The sequence below is a fragment of the Peromyscus californicus genome, unplaced genomic scaffold, assembly GCF_007827085.1.
Source record: "Peromyscus californicus insignis strain IS unplaced genomic scaffold, ASM782708v3 Scaffold_13__1_contigs__length_99412109, whole genome shotgun sequence".
NCBI classification, from domain to species: domain Eukaryota; kingdom Metazoa; phylum Chordata; class Mammalia; order Rodentia; family Cricetidae; genus Peromyscus; species Peromyscus californicus.
Window position 1 is genome coordinate 15,589,257 of NW_026294424.1, and position 18,168 is coordinate 15,607,424.

An 18,168-nucleotide genomic window follows, 5' to 3' on the forward strand; every position below is an offset into this window, starting at 1 on the left:
TGTGAGCCACTCTGTATGGGTATTGGGAACTAAACTCTGGTTTAAACTACAGGTAGCAAGGTCACCAGGTTATTAATAATATCCACTCCCAGCCTTCTGGGTGGGAAAACAGGTATACACATCCCTTCCATTGAAGAGATAAGCCTGAATGTTTAACATTCCTAGTTTCTCCAGTGTTTATCTGTGAACACTCATGCCCCCTACAGCCATCCTCCTGACCACATGGCTGCCTGGCTAGGAGCTCATTGTCACTCAACATCATCGGACTTCAAGAGAATCTCAAACTGTGCATTGCTATCCTAGGAAAAGATCAAGTTCAAAGTACATTTCTATGGGATGCTTGTCACCTTCTGGCTGCTGTAAGCCAAAAATTCATCAGCCACAGGTCATCTCTATTTTTAGGGCTTCAAAAATAAGTCCTCAATGATAACTTATGGAAAACTGGATTTTTGTAATACATTTGAACACAAAGTACATTAAAAGACATATCTTTTAAAATAATTCTGTGTATATTTGGCCATGACCAAAAACAAAACCTGAAACAGAGTTTGAAAAATAAATGTCACACTATTTAAAAAAGACAACACAGTGCATACAATTTTGGAATATCTTTATTAAATTAAACTAATCAGAATTTCTGCCTCATTTTTCAATACCAAACTTTATATCCATATCAAACAAGACTTGAATGTAAGAGATGAGACAGTCTTCCCAATCAGTTCTAATGAAGTCAATCTTTATCATGCTTCTTTCAAGGGCCTATCAGAGATGGGCCCAGAAGATCTATCTAACCACAGGAGATTGCTATCAAGAAATGAAGGACTGCCTCCTGCAGAAACCAGCCTGTGCTGCCTATCATGACAGCAACACACTAGTAACTTCCTCCCAAGGCTAGTTTCCAGTCTCTCAGACAACTGTCTTGATGTTTGTTTTTTTGACTTGAGGTTTAGATAAAGCAATTGTAAAAACTTACAAGGCAGGATTCTGAGTTCTTTCATCAATGTTCTAAAAATACATCCAGATATTAAGAAGGAAAAATATTGTATTAATAGAATATTTTTGGCTATTCATAGGAAAAAAGCTGCCCTCTTATTCTGGAGCTGAATGAAGCCTGATTCCTATATTTAGCACACAATGACTGCAATGCTCCTTTTATGTTTCCTTATTAATATTCTAAGTGGAGTACAATACTTCTAAAATGACATTTTTTATATTGAGTATGCCTTTGAATTTAGGTGTGTTCTTGTCTTTGCTAAAGACTAAAAATGGGCTATATTTTTGGCAAAACGTATTAATAAAAGGCTCTAGGAAGTGGGAGACCAGCAATATGACTGAAATCTATGTTCTTTAACAAAAAACAAAAAACCTCTGCCCTGAGTTTACATGTGAAAATGGAAGAATATCAACACCTCATAAATATGTCTGAATTAAGAACATTATGAAAACATAGGAATATTTCTTTTTATAAACACAGGCAATATTAATTCCTAAATAAAATAGTAACAATGGTACGTGATTGAAAGGCACAGTTGTTATATATTCTTCCTGGGAAGTTTGTGACTTCCATCCTTAGCTTCGAGTACAGGTGAACATGAATCTTAAGTGGAAAGATGTCACATCCAGCACTATAGCAGCATCACAGCTCATTAACATAATAAAGCAGAAAATGGTCAAGGAAACAAACATTATACAACAAAGTGCACTGGAGACAAAACTAAGTAAGGCAGGATGAATAAGGTTCACAATATTGGGGAAGAGGGGAATTGGGAAGCCTAGTTACCATTTCCTATTACCCCCAAATCCAAACAACCACACAAGCCACCTTTTATGACTAAACAGAATTAAAAAATGAGCTGTCAGGTGGCCTCACTGATTCCTCTATTATGAATAGCTGCTGGTCTTGTAATTTCATTCATCCTCAAAACCTCTTCATAGAGCAAATAGGTCTGCAGACTTCTGGGAAGTGGCAACTGATGGATGAAACTGTCAGAACGAAGGTGTTCTGCTTTTAGACAGGCCCGAATTTCCAAACGACAGAGATGGGTCAGGCATGGAATACAGGCTGGAGAAACAAAGGAACAAAATTTTAACTGACAGTGGACTGAACAAAAGAATAAGGACCTGAGTTTGAACTTCAGAAACCATGTAAAAGCCAGAGATTGTAGGGGATGCGGGGTGGGTAGTGGGGAGGAGGGTAATCACTGGGGAGAAATCCTGTACCAAAAGAATAAAGCAGAGAGTAACAGGCTAACATACTTTTCTGGTCTTCACGTATGCACACAATCATGAATTCAAATACACACATACTAGCAACACACTAAGGTAAGCAACCAACCCATCTCTGTATAATAAAAGAGAAATAGTATGTTGCTTAGTCATTGTTTTCAAAGGTCAGGATGATCACATGAAACTTTCACTTAACCTTACCTGGTTGTTCTCCCTTTAATTGGTCATACACTCCGCATCTAGATCCATAAAAGATAAATGTTTAAATTATAAGGATCTGATGATACAAGCTAGCAATTAAGAAACTTCACAACAGAAATTGCTACTTCCCTTAGTCTGTTTCATTGCAATGGGTCTTGGAACCTAACACATTAAGTGAATGGATGTGCAGCCTCTTTGCATCTGTGACATAAAATGAAATTTCAAGGGCTGAGAAGAAGGCTCAGAGGTTAAGAGTGCTAGGACTCTTCCAAAGGACCCAGGTTCAATTCTTTCAGCACCAACACTGTGGCTTACAACTATTTCTAACTCCAGTTTCAGAAGTTCTAAAACCCTCTTCTGGATTCCATGGGCACCAGGCATGCATGTGGTGTACATACACACATGCATGAAAAACATCCACACATAACAAATACTTTTTAAGAATTAAATTTCAAAATTGGCACAGAAAGAGAACATTCATTGAATATACTCTATGCCACATACCCATGTATTGCACAAATATTCTAGTTTTACATTATTTACTCCAGGCTAAACATGCGTATACAAATACAATATCTATCATCTATCCATCTATCCATCTATCCATCTATCTATCCATCTATCTATCTATCTATCTATCTATCTATCTATCTATCTATCTATCTATCTATTTATCTATCTATGCTTCCTAAGCACATGTTTTACCACTGATCTGCCCCAGCTATCTATCTATCTATCTATCTATCTATCTATCTATCTATCTATCTATCTATCTATCTATGCTTCCTAAGCACATGTTTTACCACTGATCTGCCCCAGCCCCTGCTATAAATTACCATGATCACACTGTGAACCTCAAGTTTGCGTTTGTGTTAACTAAATAAAATCAACCTTGGGTCAGAAGGCAGAGACAGCAAGTAGTTGACAGAAAGTAGTCATACAGAGTCAGAAGAAGATCAGAAACAGGATAGAGAGGCACAGGAAGGAGGATGGATGGGGACTTTGAGTGTGGTGGTTCTTTTTGGAGCAACAGAAAAGATGCTCTTTCTGAGATGATGGTGAAGAGAGAAGGTCAGCTAGTTGGTCCTCAACCTCTCTGAACTAGCAAGTTTTCAACCCAGTCTCTGAATCTCGAGTCTTTATTGGTAAATAGAAACTTAGTTAAAAACTACATTTGGGGAATGGAGATGGCTCAGAGATTAAGAGCACTGACTGCTCTTCCAGAAATCCTGAGTTCAATTCCCAGCAACCACATGGTGGTTCACAACCATCAATAATGAGAACTGGTGCCCTCTTCTGGCATGTAGGCATATATGCATGCAGAACACTGTATACATAATAAATAAATCTTACGGGGAAAAAAAAAACTATTTGGTGGCAGTGGCAGATTCACTGGAACATAGCTGTCTGTGAAGTGTGGCCAGTAACTGCTGCAGTTCCTGACTGAAACAGCAGTAGATTCAGGTATAACCTCTGTGCCAGTGGAAAAACAACATTCTGGCACTCCAACATGTGGCACCAAAACATGAAAGGAGAGTTCACATCAGTTGGCTGCTGCCACTCACAGGGACTCCAGAAAGCAGGTTTACACTTGGAAATCACAGGAGGTGCTTGAGCCTGCCGCCAAATTGAGAAGTCAGCAAATTTGGTGAGACACCTGGGAAGTCCTTAAGGAGAGAGTTGGGTAATATTAAAAAGAAGAATCGTTCCCACAATAAGAATGGGAAATATCACAATGCAGAGTGCTAGGACCCTGTATAGTACTATTATGGATGGCTTGAAAATGAAAACAGTAAATGAGGGGATAAAAGACTTAGCTGAGATTGACATAATACCAATTATAATTATCAGTCTGGTAATTCATATTTCATCCTTAATAGCCACAGTGGCTTCTTCTGCCAAATATAAAAAGAGGTCTGATAATTGTGTCAAATATGATGATACGAGTTGTAGGAAGACTTGTTAATAAAAATAAGAAAAATTTGACCAATAAGATACAAGCCTTAGAAAGATCTACTAATGAAAATAAGAAAAATATTCAGACACAGAGGAATTTAGACAAGAACCTACCACGCCACCACATGATGAAATTGAAGAGGGGTGGCCCAAGATTATTAGAAAAACCACCTTAGTTTATCCAGTTACTATACAACAACCAGGAGACGACAGACACCCTGAGGTTATCAGGAAGTTAAATGGAATCCTATAGGCATATATTTGAGGAGATTTAAAGAAGCAGTAGTTTCATATGGTATGTATTTACCCTATGTGAAGCAGATGTTAAATTCATGGGCAAATCACAACAGAATTATCCCACAAGACTTGAAAGACTTCATCAGCAATATCGGAAGCTGGTCCTCACTTACAATGGAGAACATGGTAGAAAGAGGAAGCTAGGGCCACAAAACAAAGAAATAGGGCTAGAGCAATTGATATTTTCCAAGACCATTTCTAGATGAAGGTCAATATGCTGAATTGCAAAGACAGTTTCAATTTAATAATCACGCCTTGACTTTATGTCATTTAGCAACTTTGAATGCTTGGGACAAGTTGAAGAATCGGGAAAGAGTTATGAGTCATTTATTAAAATTATACAAGGTCCAAAAGAAGCCTTCACTGATTTTTTACAAAGATTGACATCATCTGTAAATAGAATAGTATCAGATCCAGAAGTCAGATGGATATTAATTGAATCTTTGGCTTTTGAAAATACTAATTCAGAATGTAAAAGGGTGATTAGGCCTTTAAAAGTAAGATCAGGACCAATAGATGAATGATTTAGAAAGATGGCTGATATTGGATCTCACTCTTATGATGCTGCTTAGATAGAAGTAATTTCTAAAAATTTTAAGAAAAATCAAAATATCAGATGTTTTAATTGTGGTAAACAAGGTCATTTGAAAAGGGATTGTAGGCTAGGTGTTCCTAAAAACAAAGCTTTTTATAGAGATAATCCAAACAGAAGGCCCTAGAAAGTCTAGAATATGCAGAAGGTGTAGCAAAGGCTGACATTACACTAATGAATACACATCAACAAGGGACAGGCAAGGTAACCCTACACTCTAGGGAAATGCCTGAGGGGGGCCCTCTGGCAGGCCCCAATATCAAATTTGGTTCAATAATTCCCTGTCAACATTGGAAAAACTTATTCACAACGCAATTAAAAGACTTAATATCTGTTGTTAAAAATCATACTGCTCTGGATGTGATTAAGGACATAATAACTTCATTAGATAAAGCAAAAATTTCAGGAGACACCAGAAAACAAGTATTTTGCCAAACTGCTATAGTCAGACCAAAGCTAAAAATACACATAAATGGTATCAAAATTGAGGGTTTGGTAGACACAGAGACAGATATAACAATACTTGTAAAAAAAAAAAAAAAAAACCTTCGCATTCAAATTGTCCACCTCGGGAGGTAAATACTCAGCTTTTAGGGATTGGAACTTTGTCTCGGGTAAAACAAAGTGTAAGATGCCTCAAGTGCATAGGGCCAGAAAGGCAGAGAGGAAAGTTAAAGCCATATGTGGCTAACATAGCAATGAATTTATGGAAGCATGATTTTTTATAGCAACAGAAAACACAGATTAACATTCCTCCAATCTCAGAAACAAACCATAAAATAAAGAATACTTCTGAGAAAAATTCCTGTATTATCAAGAACAGTCACAGACTGTTCACATTGTACATAAGCAGGGCAACACAGCTACTGGTCTTTCAAAGGTACCAACACCCCTGCCTTTAAAAATGGTTAACTAACAAAAATGTGGGGGGGGGGGGACAATGGCTGTTGACATCAGAAAAATTACATGCACTAGAACAGCTGATACAGGAGCAGTTAAATGCTAAACATACTGAAAAATTTACCAGTCCTTGGAATTCTTCTATATATGTTATTAAAAAGAAATCTGGAAAATGGAGAATGGTAACAGATCCGAAAGTTATAAATAAGGTGATTCAGCCAATGGGATTACAGCCTGGAATTTCCTTGCCTTTTTATTACCCAAAGGATGGTATATTATAGCGACTGGTTTACTATACCTTTACAAGAACAGGATAGAGAAAAATTTGCGTTCACAGTGCCTACTTACAATAATTCTGAGCTTGTTAAAGGCTACCAATGGAAAATTCTTCCTCAAGGAATGTAAAAAGGACCCACTTTGTGTCACTATATTGCACAACAACTATTAGAAATAATTCATAAAGCTTCTCAATTTGTAATTCACCATTATATGGATGATATCTTACTGGCTGATTCAGATGCAGATACCTTAGGAAAAAAATGTTTGCTGAAGTAGAGAGAATTTTACCTTGTTGGGGATTACAAATTGCTCCTGAAAAAATACCAAGGGGAAATTCTATTAATTATTTAGGATATAAGATAGGTTTACAGAAAAATTCAACCACAGAAAATTGATCAGAAGAGATCACTTACAAACTCTCAATGATTTTAAAAAATTGCTGGGAGATATTAACCGGCTATGGCCCACAATTTGATTAACTACTCAAGAGCGAAGTAATTTGTTTCAAGTCTTACAATGCAATAAGGACTTAAATAGTCCAAGAAAATTATCAGCTAAGGCTGAGAATTGGCTTTGGTAGAAAAGAAATTACAGGATACAAATGTGGATCACTTGGACCCAGAGCTAGATTTTATCCTAGTCATGCTACTTTCCACTCATTCTCCCACAGGAATTCTTATGTAGTGAGAAGATATCTTAGAATGGATATTTTTACCACACAAACAAGAGTAAAAAATTAAAGACCTATGGAAAAAAGGTTTCTGAATTGATTCTGAAAGGAAAATTAAGACTTTGTCAATTAGCAGGAATAGGCCAGGTAGAAATTGTGGTAGCTTTTGCTAATGTTGATAATTGCCTCATTACGGGCAGAAAATGAACATTGGCAAAGAGCTTGAAGTAATTTTTTTTTGAGAGATTAGAAACAAATATCCCTAAAGCAATAGACTTCAGTTTATAAAAAGAACTAATTGGATTCTCCCTCATATAGTAAACAGAACACCAATTTTTGGAGCCCCTACACTCTATACTGAAGCAAATCCATCAGGAAAGGCAGGTTATAAGTCAGGAAAAATAAGTAAACTGGCTCAAACCTTTATGATTCAGTTCAAAAATCAGAATTATATGCTATTGTCATTAGATTTTCCAGAACCTCTTAATATCTTAGAGTCCTACATCTTGCAGGCAACAGAGAGTTGACTGAGACACTGGGTCATATCCTGAGCAGAAGAAATCTCAAAGACTTCCCCCACAGTGACACACTTCCTTCAAAAAGGTCATACCTGTCAGGAGCCAAGTAGCCTAACTGATTCTCATGGGAAAAAGCTGTGTATTTAACCTTCCGTTAACAGTTTCAATAGCAACCATTTTTCAATAAGACCACAGTATGTACCTTTTGATCAACTCCTTGAAACATAATGGTTTGCTGTATGGTCCGTTGATCAGGCCCTGGAACAAAGAGACCTTTTCCTGAACCCTACCTTACCCTAACTTCCTCCTAGTAACTTTCCATACCCCTATCTACTTCTCCTAGCCCCTAGCATATATAGGCCTGATTCCCCTTGCAATAAACAAGACCTTGACGTGACTCAGACTGACTTTGTCTTCCTTTATGCGCCTGGTCTCCTTTCTCTCTGGCCCCATTGATCTTTCAGGAGGTGCCTCCTCGGGTCTCGTCAAATAACCTGGCCCACGGGACGGGGCAAGTGGCGCCCGAACGTGGGGCTCGAGGCACGGTGACCTGCCGGACGGCGGACAACAGAAGGGGCCCCGGAGAGGATCAGGGTAGAAACGCCCGGACCGTATCACTCGTGCAACGCGGGAGAGTCTTGAGGTAAGTGTGTCATCCCATCGATCATGGGCAAAAATTTATGGAGAGGCTATTTTTCTAAAGGAAATGAAAGGAAATCTTAGGGAGAGAGGAATAAGAGTTAAAAAAAAGGATTTAATAAAATTCTTCCAATATGTGGAGGAGAAATGCCACTGGTTAGTGATTAATGGACCAGGAATTCACCCTCTGACTTGGAACAAGGTTGGAAAAGATATTAACAAATTAATCAGAGCTGTGTCTCTCTGTCTTGTTACTTTTGTTTTGTACTTTGCAGGCTTGATTTGTACTTTGCAGGCTCACTGGGACAGACATGTCCGGACAGTGAACCTGGCGGCGAAGGGAGACGTCCCAGAGCCCTAAGGCCACCTCAAAGGTGACCATTTGGTTTAGGAGCATCTTTGGGTATCTTCCCCCATGGTGGGAGGAAGTGCCACTTTGTGTTTTGTCCCGGGAAATTGTCAGAGCCATTTTGTGGGGTTTTTTTGTATGTTTTGTTGTGATCATTGTTACTTTACTCTCTCCTTCTCTTCCAAGAAAAAAAGGTGCATGTCTGACTGACAGGGATGTGAAAGCCCCTGATGTCTGTTTGATTAAGGACAGAGATCCTCAACTCTGGATTGTTTTTGATGTGATTGAGCCTGGAGGGTTACCCCCCCCCCCCCCCCAGAGCACATCAGGCTGTCATTGTTCTTGGAGCTTTGTTGGTTGTTTTGTTGGGGCAAAATTTTTTCATGTGCCCCTGGTCTTGTGTGTAATGTATTAACTGTTCTCACTGTTGACTTGACTGTGACGGACGCTATGGGACAGTTCCCTTCTTCTTCACTAGACCTTTGCCTAGCCCACTGGAAGGATGTGTGAGGCACAATAGAGGGAACTGGGTCCCCCACCCCCACTCCCCAATTGAACTGAGATAAACAGGTAGCTCCTGCCAGGTGAGGCTTGCATACTGCAAGAGGGGCTTGCTAGCTGTGAATGAGGCCATCATCTCAGTGCTGATGTTCCGGTTCTTGGATTGTCTGTGTAAATGTTATTTGTTTCTGTCTACTAACCTCCCTTATTTTCCTAAAGGAAGAGGAGGAAAGAGAGGCATAACAAAGGCCACCTCCATCCCTCCCTAGCTCTCTTGCTATCAGGACTGCAGCCAGCTGGCTGCTCTCACGAGGGTGGGGGTGCGTGCTCTCCGTACAGGTGGGCAAAGACAGGAGCTCTGGACAGGGCAATGGGGACTGCCTGCAATTGACAAAAACTGTGTGAACACTGAACAGAAAATCTGACTTTAGTCAGAGGAGTTAACAAAAACTTTTTTTCAGGCCAAGGACACGCTCTATGCCCACTGCTCCCCCTCCCTTCCTTTACTGTGATAACCTTAAGGTCTCTTCTGCTGGCCAGCAGCTTCTCTATTTAACCCTTCTCTGTCCTGATATTGCTTAAAAAGAAATGTTAAATTACCAGTTCAAGATACTGGGAAAATTATGCTTTTGTTTCCACAGGAAAAATAAAAATTTACATGGGTTTTGGTCATTTGAGTTCAATGGGTTACAAATACTTGCCATCATTTAAGAGAATTGGTTTCAAATTATTGTTGGTTAAGAAAAAAAATGTTTTAAAAAATATGTAAAATGCAAGTTATTAAAATACCTAAAAGCAAGGTATACAGGTCTGAGGATAAAAAGGCTTAAATAATGATTTAAAAAAAAATGACTTGAGATATATAAAAAAATGAAACATGTTTCAGATTTGTCTTGCTATTCTGCTGTTACATTGAGACTCCAAAGGGTCATAGTTGTAAAAATGTCTGTCTACTCTACAGGTATGAATGAAAAATGTGGCCACATGTATGTTTGGTTTTGAATGTCTGAGTTTGCATGTCCTTTATGTTAAGGAATGCAAGTTAATACTAGTCATCTGTCTATTCAGATACTAGTTTAAAGCATAAACTGTTCTATTTTAATAAAAAAAACTGAGAGGTATATTTAACTAATATATCTATAAGAAAACAAATTGGCCTGGTTATTGTTACCAAACTTAGAGATATTTTCAAGATTGGGCCTAGATTTGTTTGGCTCAGATACATTTAATAGATAATGGTCCTCAAACCTGTCAAAGATCTGATGAATATGGCATTTACATTATTTGATAAAAAGCTTACTATAGCAAACAGAGACTCCAAGCTCCCCAGCTCCTAGCAATGACTCCCAAGGAATGGCCAATTCCCCTATGCTATGTCAAAAGTATGTAGCTCAGTCTATAGATCCAATGAGGGTCCAGTACCCCGAAGTTTATATTATACATTATATGGATGATTTGTTATTAGCAGGGGAATCTAAAGAAAAAACACAAAATATAGCTCAAAAGATAATTACCACACTTCAGGACCGAGGATTTCATATAGCTCCAATACCCCTTCCTGTTTTTAGGGTTCAAGTTACACCCAGACCTCCTCTATACACAAAAAATCCAGATTAGAAGAGATACACTTCGTTGTCTCAATGATTTTCAAAAGCTTTTAGGGGATATCAATTGGCTTCGACCCGATTTAAAAATAACCAAGGGAGAAGTACGCCCCCTTGAGGATATCCTCAAAGGAGATTCTGACCCTCAATCTCCTAGATACCTTATGGTGGAGGCAGAGAGGGTATTACAAAAGGTTGAAATGGCCATCACTCAGCAACACACGGGATATTTTGACCCGACCCTCCCATTGTATTTAATCATTTTTTCTACAGATTTTGCCCCTACAGGCCTGCTCTGGCAAGAGCCCGTACCTTTACTGTGGGTACATCTTCCTGTTACTAAAAGAAAAATCCTTCCCACCTACCCTTCCCTGGTTTGCCAAGCGATAATATTAGGAATAAAAGCCTCCACTCGATACTTTGGGCATGACCCTGATATTATTGTTATGCCATATGATAAAGAGCAACTTGAATGGTTATGCACCTGACTGGGCCATCCTTGTCTGCACCTATGAAGGAAAACTTGACACACAGATGCCCAGTAACAAGCTCCTACAATTCTTCTCCCTCACTTCCTTTGTTTTTCTTAAAAATACCCGAATGGAGCCCATCCCGGACTCCCCTGTGCTTTTCATAGATGGGTCAAGTAATGGTAAAGCTGCTTATGTCCTCAATGGCCAAAAGAACGTTATGACAACTCCTTTCAAGTCAGCTCAGCTGGTGGAGCTATATGCTGCCCTTGCTGTCTTTAAAGATTTTGAAGATTGCTCCTTTAATTTGTATTCAGACAGTAGATATGTGGTAGGGGCTTTACAGGCTTTGGAAATGGTCCCAATAATCCAATCCATTACTCCCACCCTCCAAATGTTTTCTGAATTACAAAAAATTAATCCGACAGAGGTCGCTACCCTTTTATGTTGGCCATATTCGTGCCCACACAGGCCTACCTGGACCCCTAGCTCAGGGAAATGACCTTGCCGATTCTGCTACACGTTCTATCTTGGTTTCTCACTTGGAACATGATCAGGTAGCAGCCACTCGTGAGGCACACCGTCTTCATCACCTCAATGCTCAAACTCTGAGACTAAGGTTCTCAATGACTAGAGAACAAGCTAGAGAAATTGTAAAAAGCTGTAAAAATTGCCTGATGCTCTTACCCGAACCTCATTATGGAGTAAACCCCAGAGGACTTATACCTGGACAAATATGGCAGATGGATGTCACCCATGTTCCTTCTATTGGCAAATTAAAGTTTATACATGCTACTGTAGATACCTTCAGTGGATTTATTTGTGCCTCCGCTCATAGTGGAGAAGCCACCAAAGATGTTATCAATCATATGTTACATGTCTTTACAGTGCTGGGTCTACCAAAATGTATAAAAACTGATAATGGTCCAGGATATACTAGTAGCAAATTTAGACAATTTTGTTTACAATTAGGAATTAAACACATCACTGGAATATCCTATAACCCTCAAGGCCAGGGTATCATGGAGAGAGCTCACCAAACTTTAAAAAATACTCTTAATAAACTCAGCTCACAAGAGACACTATTTCCCCTTAAGGGAAACCACAAAGCTTTGCTTTCTCATGCCCTATTTGTATTAAATTTTCTGACATTGGATGTTTTTGGAAAATCTGCAGCTGAGCGACACTGGCATCCAGAAACCAAACAAGGATATGCACAGGCCTTTGGAAGGATCCAATAACTGGAAAATGGGGTGGTCCTGATCCAGTCATAATCGGGGGAAAGGGGTCTGCATGTATTTATGACTCCAAGGAAAATGGGGCTCATTGGCTACCAGAAAGACTGATTGACATAGATTGTCTCCCTAGACTAAGGAAAAAATAACTGTTATGTCCAGGACACAACCCTGAGACAAAAATTCTCTCTTTTTCTTTCAGAAATGCCTCCGACTTGGAAAACAAAGGGAGCCATGGACATCTCAATGGCAGGACCTGTTCGTCGCTGGCCTCGAAAAATCAACCCCTGTATCATCATTTGCTTACTACTCTTCCCCCTTCCCCTCTCCTGCATCTCCAAGGAAAGCCCCCATACTATTAAAAAACTTACCTGGCGAATTTTCACAGTAACGGGGGAGGAGGTCTGGAGCGTTACTGCAAACCATGCTCCCTATTCCTGGTGGCCGTCACTCACTCCTGACTTCTGTCAGCTGGCTGCAGGATTGGATTCTTGGGATATACCTACTATTGGCCAACACCAGTTAAATGGTACAGGAGGTCAAACGATTCCAAACTGCCATCAATTTCCTCGCAGTCCTAAAACCACTTGGACAAGCCCTTGTGGGACATTCCATAATAATGACCCTGCCATGATGACTGCCCCAGGCTGTGTTAGTCCTACAGCTCGTTGTAGGTTAGCACAATCTGACTTTTATGTCTGCCCTAAGGATGGCAGAAGCCGAGCTATGGCTGCCAGATGTGGGGGATTTGAGACCTTCTTTTGTGCTCGATGGGGTTGTGAAACTACAGGGGCAGCTTACTGGGAACCAACTTCATCTTGGGACCTTATTTCAGTTACAAGGGGATACAGTAAACCTAGCACGAATAGACATTTTTGCTTTAGCTCCTATACTGGGAAAGCCCATAATCCCGGGCTATCATTACCTTTAAACATAACCTTCACCCCTCAGGGTAGGGCGAATCGAGAATGGCCCTTAGGAAAACCATGGGGATTCCTCTGGTATCTTGATGGCACAGATAAAGGAGTCATTTTCAAGATCTTGCTAACAATAGAAAACCTGTACCCAAAGCCAGTAGGACCCAATGTAGTTCTCTCTGACCAAAAAGTTCCCTCCAATCATGAAAAGGTGCCATCACCTCCTCCCCCCTCACCTGATCCTCGTCCATTTCCCTACCATACAAACACTGTGAGTACAGACTCCAGTAACGGAACTCTCCTTACTCCTTTTGGAAGAACAGGAGATAGATTGTTTAATTTGGTCAAGGGAGCTTATCTGGCCCTAAATGCCACAAATCCAAACCAAACCTTGGGTTGCTGGCTCTGCCTTACCTCCAGTCCCCCTTATTATGAAGGAATCGCCTTTCAGTCTGCTGCGAATAACCTCACTTCCCCCGAGCAATAGGTGTCAGACTAAGCCACATAAACTAACACTCCCTGAAGTCTCCGGACAAGGTTCTTGTTTGGACAAGATTCCATCGACCCATAGTCACCTCTGTAAACAAACTCTGACACCTTATAAAGGGAGCTATTATCTTGAAGCACCCAACGGGTCCTACTGGGCCTGTAACACAGGATTGACCCCTTGCATATATCTGCTCAGATATTTGATGATTCCCATGAATTTTGTGTGATGGTCCAGTTATGGCCTCGTGTCACTTATCATCATGAAAGCTCAGTGATGGAATTCTTTGAGCAGAGAGGCAGATACACTCGAGAACCTGTGTCTATGACTATTGCCCTATTGTTAGGTATTGGGGGCATCGCTGCAGGAATTGGTACAGGAACTACTGCCCTCGTGCAGAACAACCACCTTATGCAGTTACAAATGGCTATGACTACTGACCTAGAGGCCATAGAAAGATCCATTTCTGCTCTGGAAAAATCTTTAACCTCGATCTCTGAGGTTGTGTTACAAAACAGAAGAGGTCTGGATTTACTATTTTTGTTTTTTTTTTTTTTTTTGGTTTTCCGAGACAGGGTTTCTCTGTGTAGCTTTGCGCCTTTCCTGGGACTCACTTGGTAGTCCAGGCTGGCCTCGAACTCACAGAGATCCGCCTGGCTCTGCCTCCCGAGTGCTGGGATTAAAGGCGTGCGCCACCACTGCCCGGCTTGGATTTACTATTTTTAAAGGAGGGGGGATTATGTGCAGCCTTGAAGGAAGAATGCTGCTTTTATGCCGATCACATTGGGGTAGTCAGAGAATCAATGGATAAACTAAGAGAAAGATTGGCACAAAGAAAACATGATTTTGAAAATCAAAACAATTGGTTTGGGGGTTGGCTAAAGGGGTCCCCTTGGCTTTCTACTCTGATTCCCACCCTCTTGGCCCCCTTGATCATTTTCCTTCTCCTCCTCACCTTTGGTCCTTGGGCTTTTCAACAACTAACACAATTCATCAAAAATCAGATCGATTCGGCCCTATCAAAAACTGTTTCAGTATACTACCATCAGATAGAAACTCGAGAGGAAACTATCGAAACAGGTGAAAGGCTCAGGTTCAGTGGCCTACGAACCTAAAAAACCCCTACAACTAAAAGCTAGAGGGTACTCAATGACGGGAATAGTATGGGGCCTGTGCTGGGAGCACAACGTACAGAGGTTGCCAGAGACCGGCTCAACATGGCACATTGCCAGTCACAGGATGCACTCCATATAGCCTAAGACAGGGGCCCTCTCGATTTATGACCAAAGCCTGCTTTGGCCATTTTATAGAAAGAAGGGGGAATTGTCAGGAGCCAAGTAGCCTAACTGATTCTCATGGGAAAAAGCTGTGTACCTAACCTTCCGTTAACAGTTTCAATAGCAACCATTTTTCAATAAGACCACAGTATGTACCTTTTGATCAACTCCTTGAAACATAATGGTTTGCTGTATGGTCCGTTGATCAGGCCCTGGAACAAAGAGACCTTTTCCTGAACCCTACCTTACCCTAACTTCCTCCTAGTAACTTTCCATACCCCTATCTACTTCTCCTAGCCCCTGGCATATATAAGCCTGATTCCCCTTGCAATAAATGAGACCTTGACGTGACTCAGACTGACTTTGTCTTCCTTTATGCGCCTGGTCTCCTTTCTCTCTCGCCCCCATTGATCTTTCAGGAGGTGCCTCCTCGGGTCTCATCAAATAACCTGGCCCGCGGGACACATACCCACTCCAATAAAACCACACTTCCTAATAGTGCCATTCCCTATGAGATTATGGGGGCCACACTTGGTACAATCTACCACACTTGGCAACAAGTCAAGGAAAGTATGTGTACATTTGTACCCTTTCCTCAAAGTTAGGGTTGGGCCAGAGTTTTGTTTTTGTCTTTCCAGAATAAAAAGCATCCAACTAAGAAATCTGGAGACCATTAGACAAAGGAGATATCTAAAGAAGAAAGATGCATCATCAAGAAAAAATATCCCAAGAGGAAGAGTAAATTGGCCTAATGGTATAGACCACCTCTAACAGGGTAGAATTTCATAAATCTTCTCAAATGTTTGTTTTTGCTCTCTACAAACATAAAAGGCAATGGTCTTTTCACGACCCCAATTCAATTAAAAATCAAAGCTGACTTTGCAGCTGGAGCATGGCTCTCTCCATGCTCCATGCGTGTTAAAAAGGAAAATCGAAAATCTCTCATGTATGGGACAGAAGAATAACAAAATTAAGGAATATTTGCACTGATCTCATAATCGTTTTGTTTTATTTCAACTCTTTAAAACTTTCCCTAAAGTTTTAAATATAAATATTAGAGATAAATATAATCTCAAAATCTATAAGATTATTATGTACATATATATAAACTTTCTGTTGGGATATTAGTAGTCATACAGATTACTAATTAATTCTAGAAATAAGCTTCATCTAGCTTCTTGTACATATCTTGGGGTTTGAGTCTGAAGCAAGGAATTTGTATACCCTGTTTGTATACCCTGGATGCACTTAACAGATTGTAGTTCTCTAAATTTTTGGAGATCTACTATATATAGCATTTAAAATGTTTTAAGTTTTCTGCAGTGAACTGTGAAAATTCCTTATAGGAACCTTTGTGGTCTCCAAGAAGATGATGAGGTACTATAACAAAAAATCTACATGGACTGTGGCAATGCCATTAAGCTGACAAACACCACCCAAAGATCGGTTTCAGACTACAAACTGTTCAGGACAATTTCAAAGCAGCGAGTTAAGATGGTCTAGCCTCACAGACTACTCTAGTCAGGACTTCAGTTAAACCCTGCACTTTCTCATCACACAAAGGCTGGACAACAAATGATACAGCTAGCTCTCCCAGGACTTGACCATTATCCCAATTTTCTCAGGGCCATGTAAAGATGCTATCACCTCCAGATAGTAGGAAGTAATTTGAAGAACATGACAGCCACATTCCCAAGAGGTGGGGTGGATGGTTTTTGGACATTTGGTGGGCTATGGATGTTTGTCATCATTTAGGGAGATTGAGCTGTTATTGGTCATAGTTAGGGAGGAAAGCAAACAAAGGTTAAATTAAGGGATTTCTTTTTCTTTCTACTATCATTCTTTATCTTTTATCTAATGTTGAAAGATGGAGGGTGGGGGATAAAAAATGGGATATAAGAATGCTAGAATAAAAGGGTAGAGTATTAAATCTACTTTTAAACTAAAAACCAACTACTAGTCTCAAATATTTTACATTGGTATGGATTTTTGTACAATGATACAAATTTAAGGTTAGTTTTGTTTTAACATACTGTATATGTTTCTACTCTTGTTTAAGATATTGTGCCTATACAAATCATTTTAAAATATAATGTAAATTTCTAGTCCATAAAAGCTACTATTACAAACTGTTTAGTATAATTAAGGAATGCAGGTTAGTAGTCACCTATAACAACCAAATTCATAGTCGTGTTAGGAATGTTGTCAAGGTAGTGTATATACATACAGTTGTGGAAATTATGGTGGAAATATACAAAATACATGTGACTTCATGGTACCATTAGAATTGGCATCCGTAAGTATAATGTAACATCTGGATAAGAATCATAAGGATTTTAAATTAAAGTTTAAAAGCTTTTGCTCATCTAAAAATATTTATCAATTTGCATATAAAAATGATTGATAACATTGGGGCTAAATTCACTAGCTACCTAACACTGCTGAAAAATTTAATGAAAATGAAATACCTAAAGTCAATAACTGACTGGTGTTAATTATCTCGTTAATATATTTTGTATTCAAAAATAACTGCAGGGAATAAATTCAAACAAAATATGTTATCTCAAATACATGATTTTATTTTCCATATTTGTTTATGTGTAACTTTTCTACTTAGACAGTATGTTTTATATAATGCATACATTACATAACTGAATAACATGTGATATTAGATAAATAAATAAAGTGTATATATGTGTGTGAGTGTGTGCATGTGGAAGTTATCTGTATATTTTATATAATGTATACATTACATAACTGAATAACATGTAATATTAGGTAAGTAAATAAAAGTGTAGCATGAATCTTAGAGGGTCTTATTAATAAAAACAAACCTGAGGCCAGTTATTGGGGTGAATGCTGGAAGATCAGAGAAGCAGAACAAGCCACAGCTTCCTCACCTCGACAATTCCTCATCTGATCCTGTTTCCTCAGATTGGAAGCTTCTGTGTCCTCATCCCAATGGCTCTCAGCTGAACTGCTGCTCGAAAGTCTGAAGCTTAAACAGCTAAAAAGCTTCTAGTTTCTGGTCCTTACACCTTATATATCTT

At 39.4% G+C, this 18,168-nt stretch overlaps 1 protein-coding gene across 5 annotated transcripts in view; it reads right to left on the reverse strand.

Moving 5' to 3' along the window:
• Positions 1–593: 593 nt before the first annotated feature.
• Asb3 (ankyrin repeat and SOCS box containing 3) overlaps positions 594–18,168 on the reverse strand; it is a 154,929-nt gene continuing 137,354 nt past the window's right edge. For 4 of the 5 annotated variants that reach the window (XM_052734553.1, XM_052734548.1, XM_052734549.1 and 1 more), the window contains one exon: positions 594–2,062. In XM_052734553.1, coding sequence (XP_052590513.1) covers positions 1,857–2,062 — 206 coding nt within the window. In that variant the 3' untranslated portion in view covers positions 594–1,856. Of the gene's footprint in view, positions 2,063–2,427; positions 2,466–18,168 lie in introns of all 5 variants that reach the window. The other variant, XM_052734551.1, reaches the window with a different exon arrangement.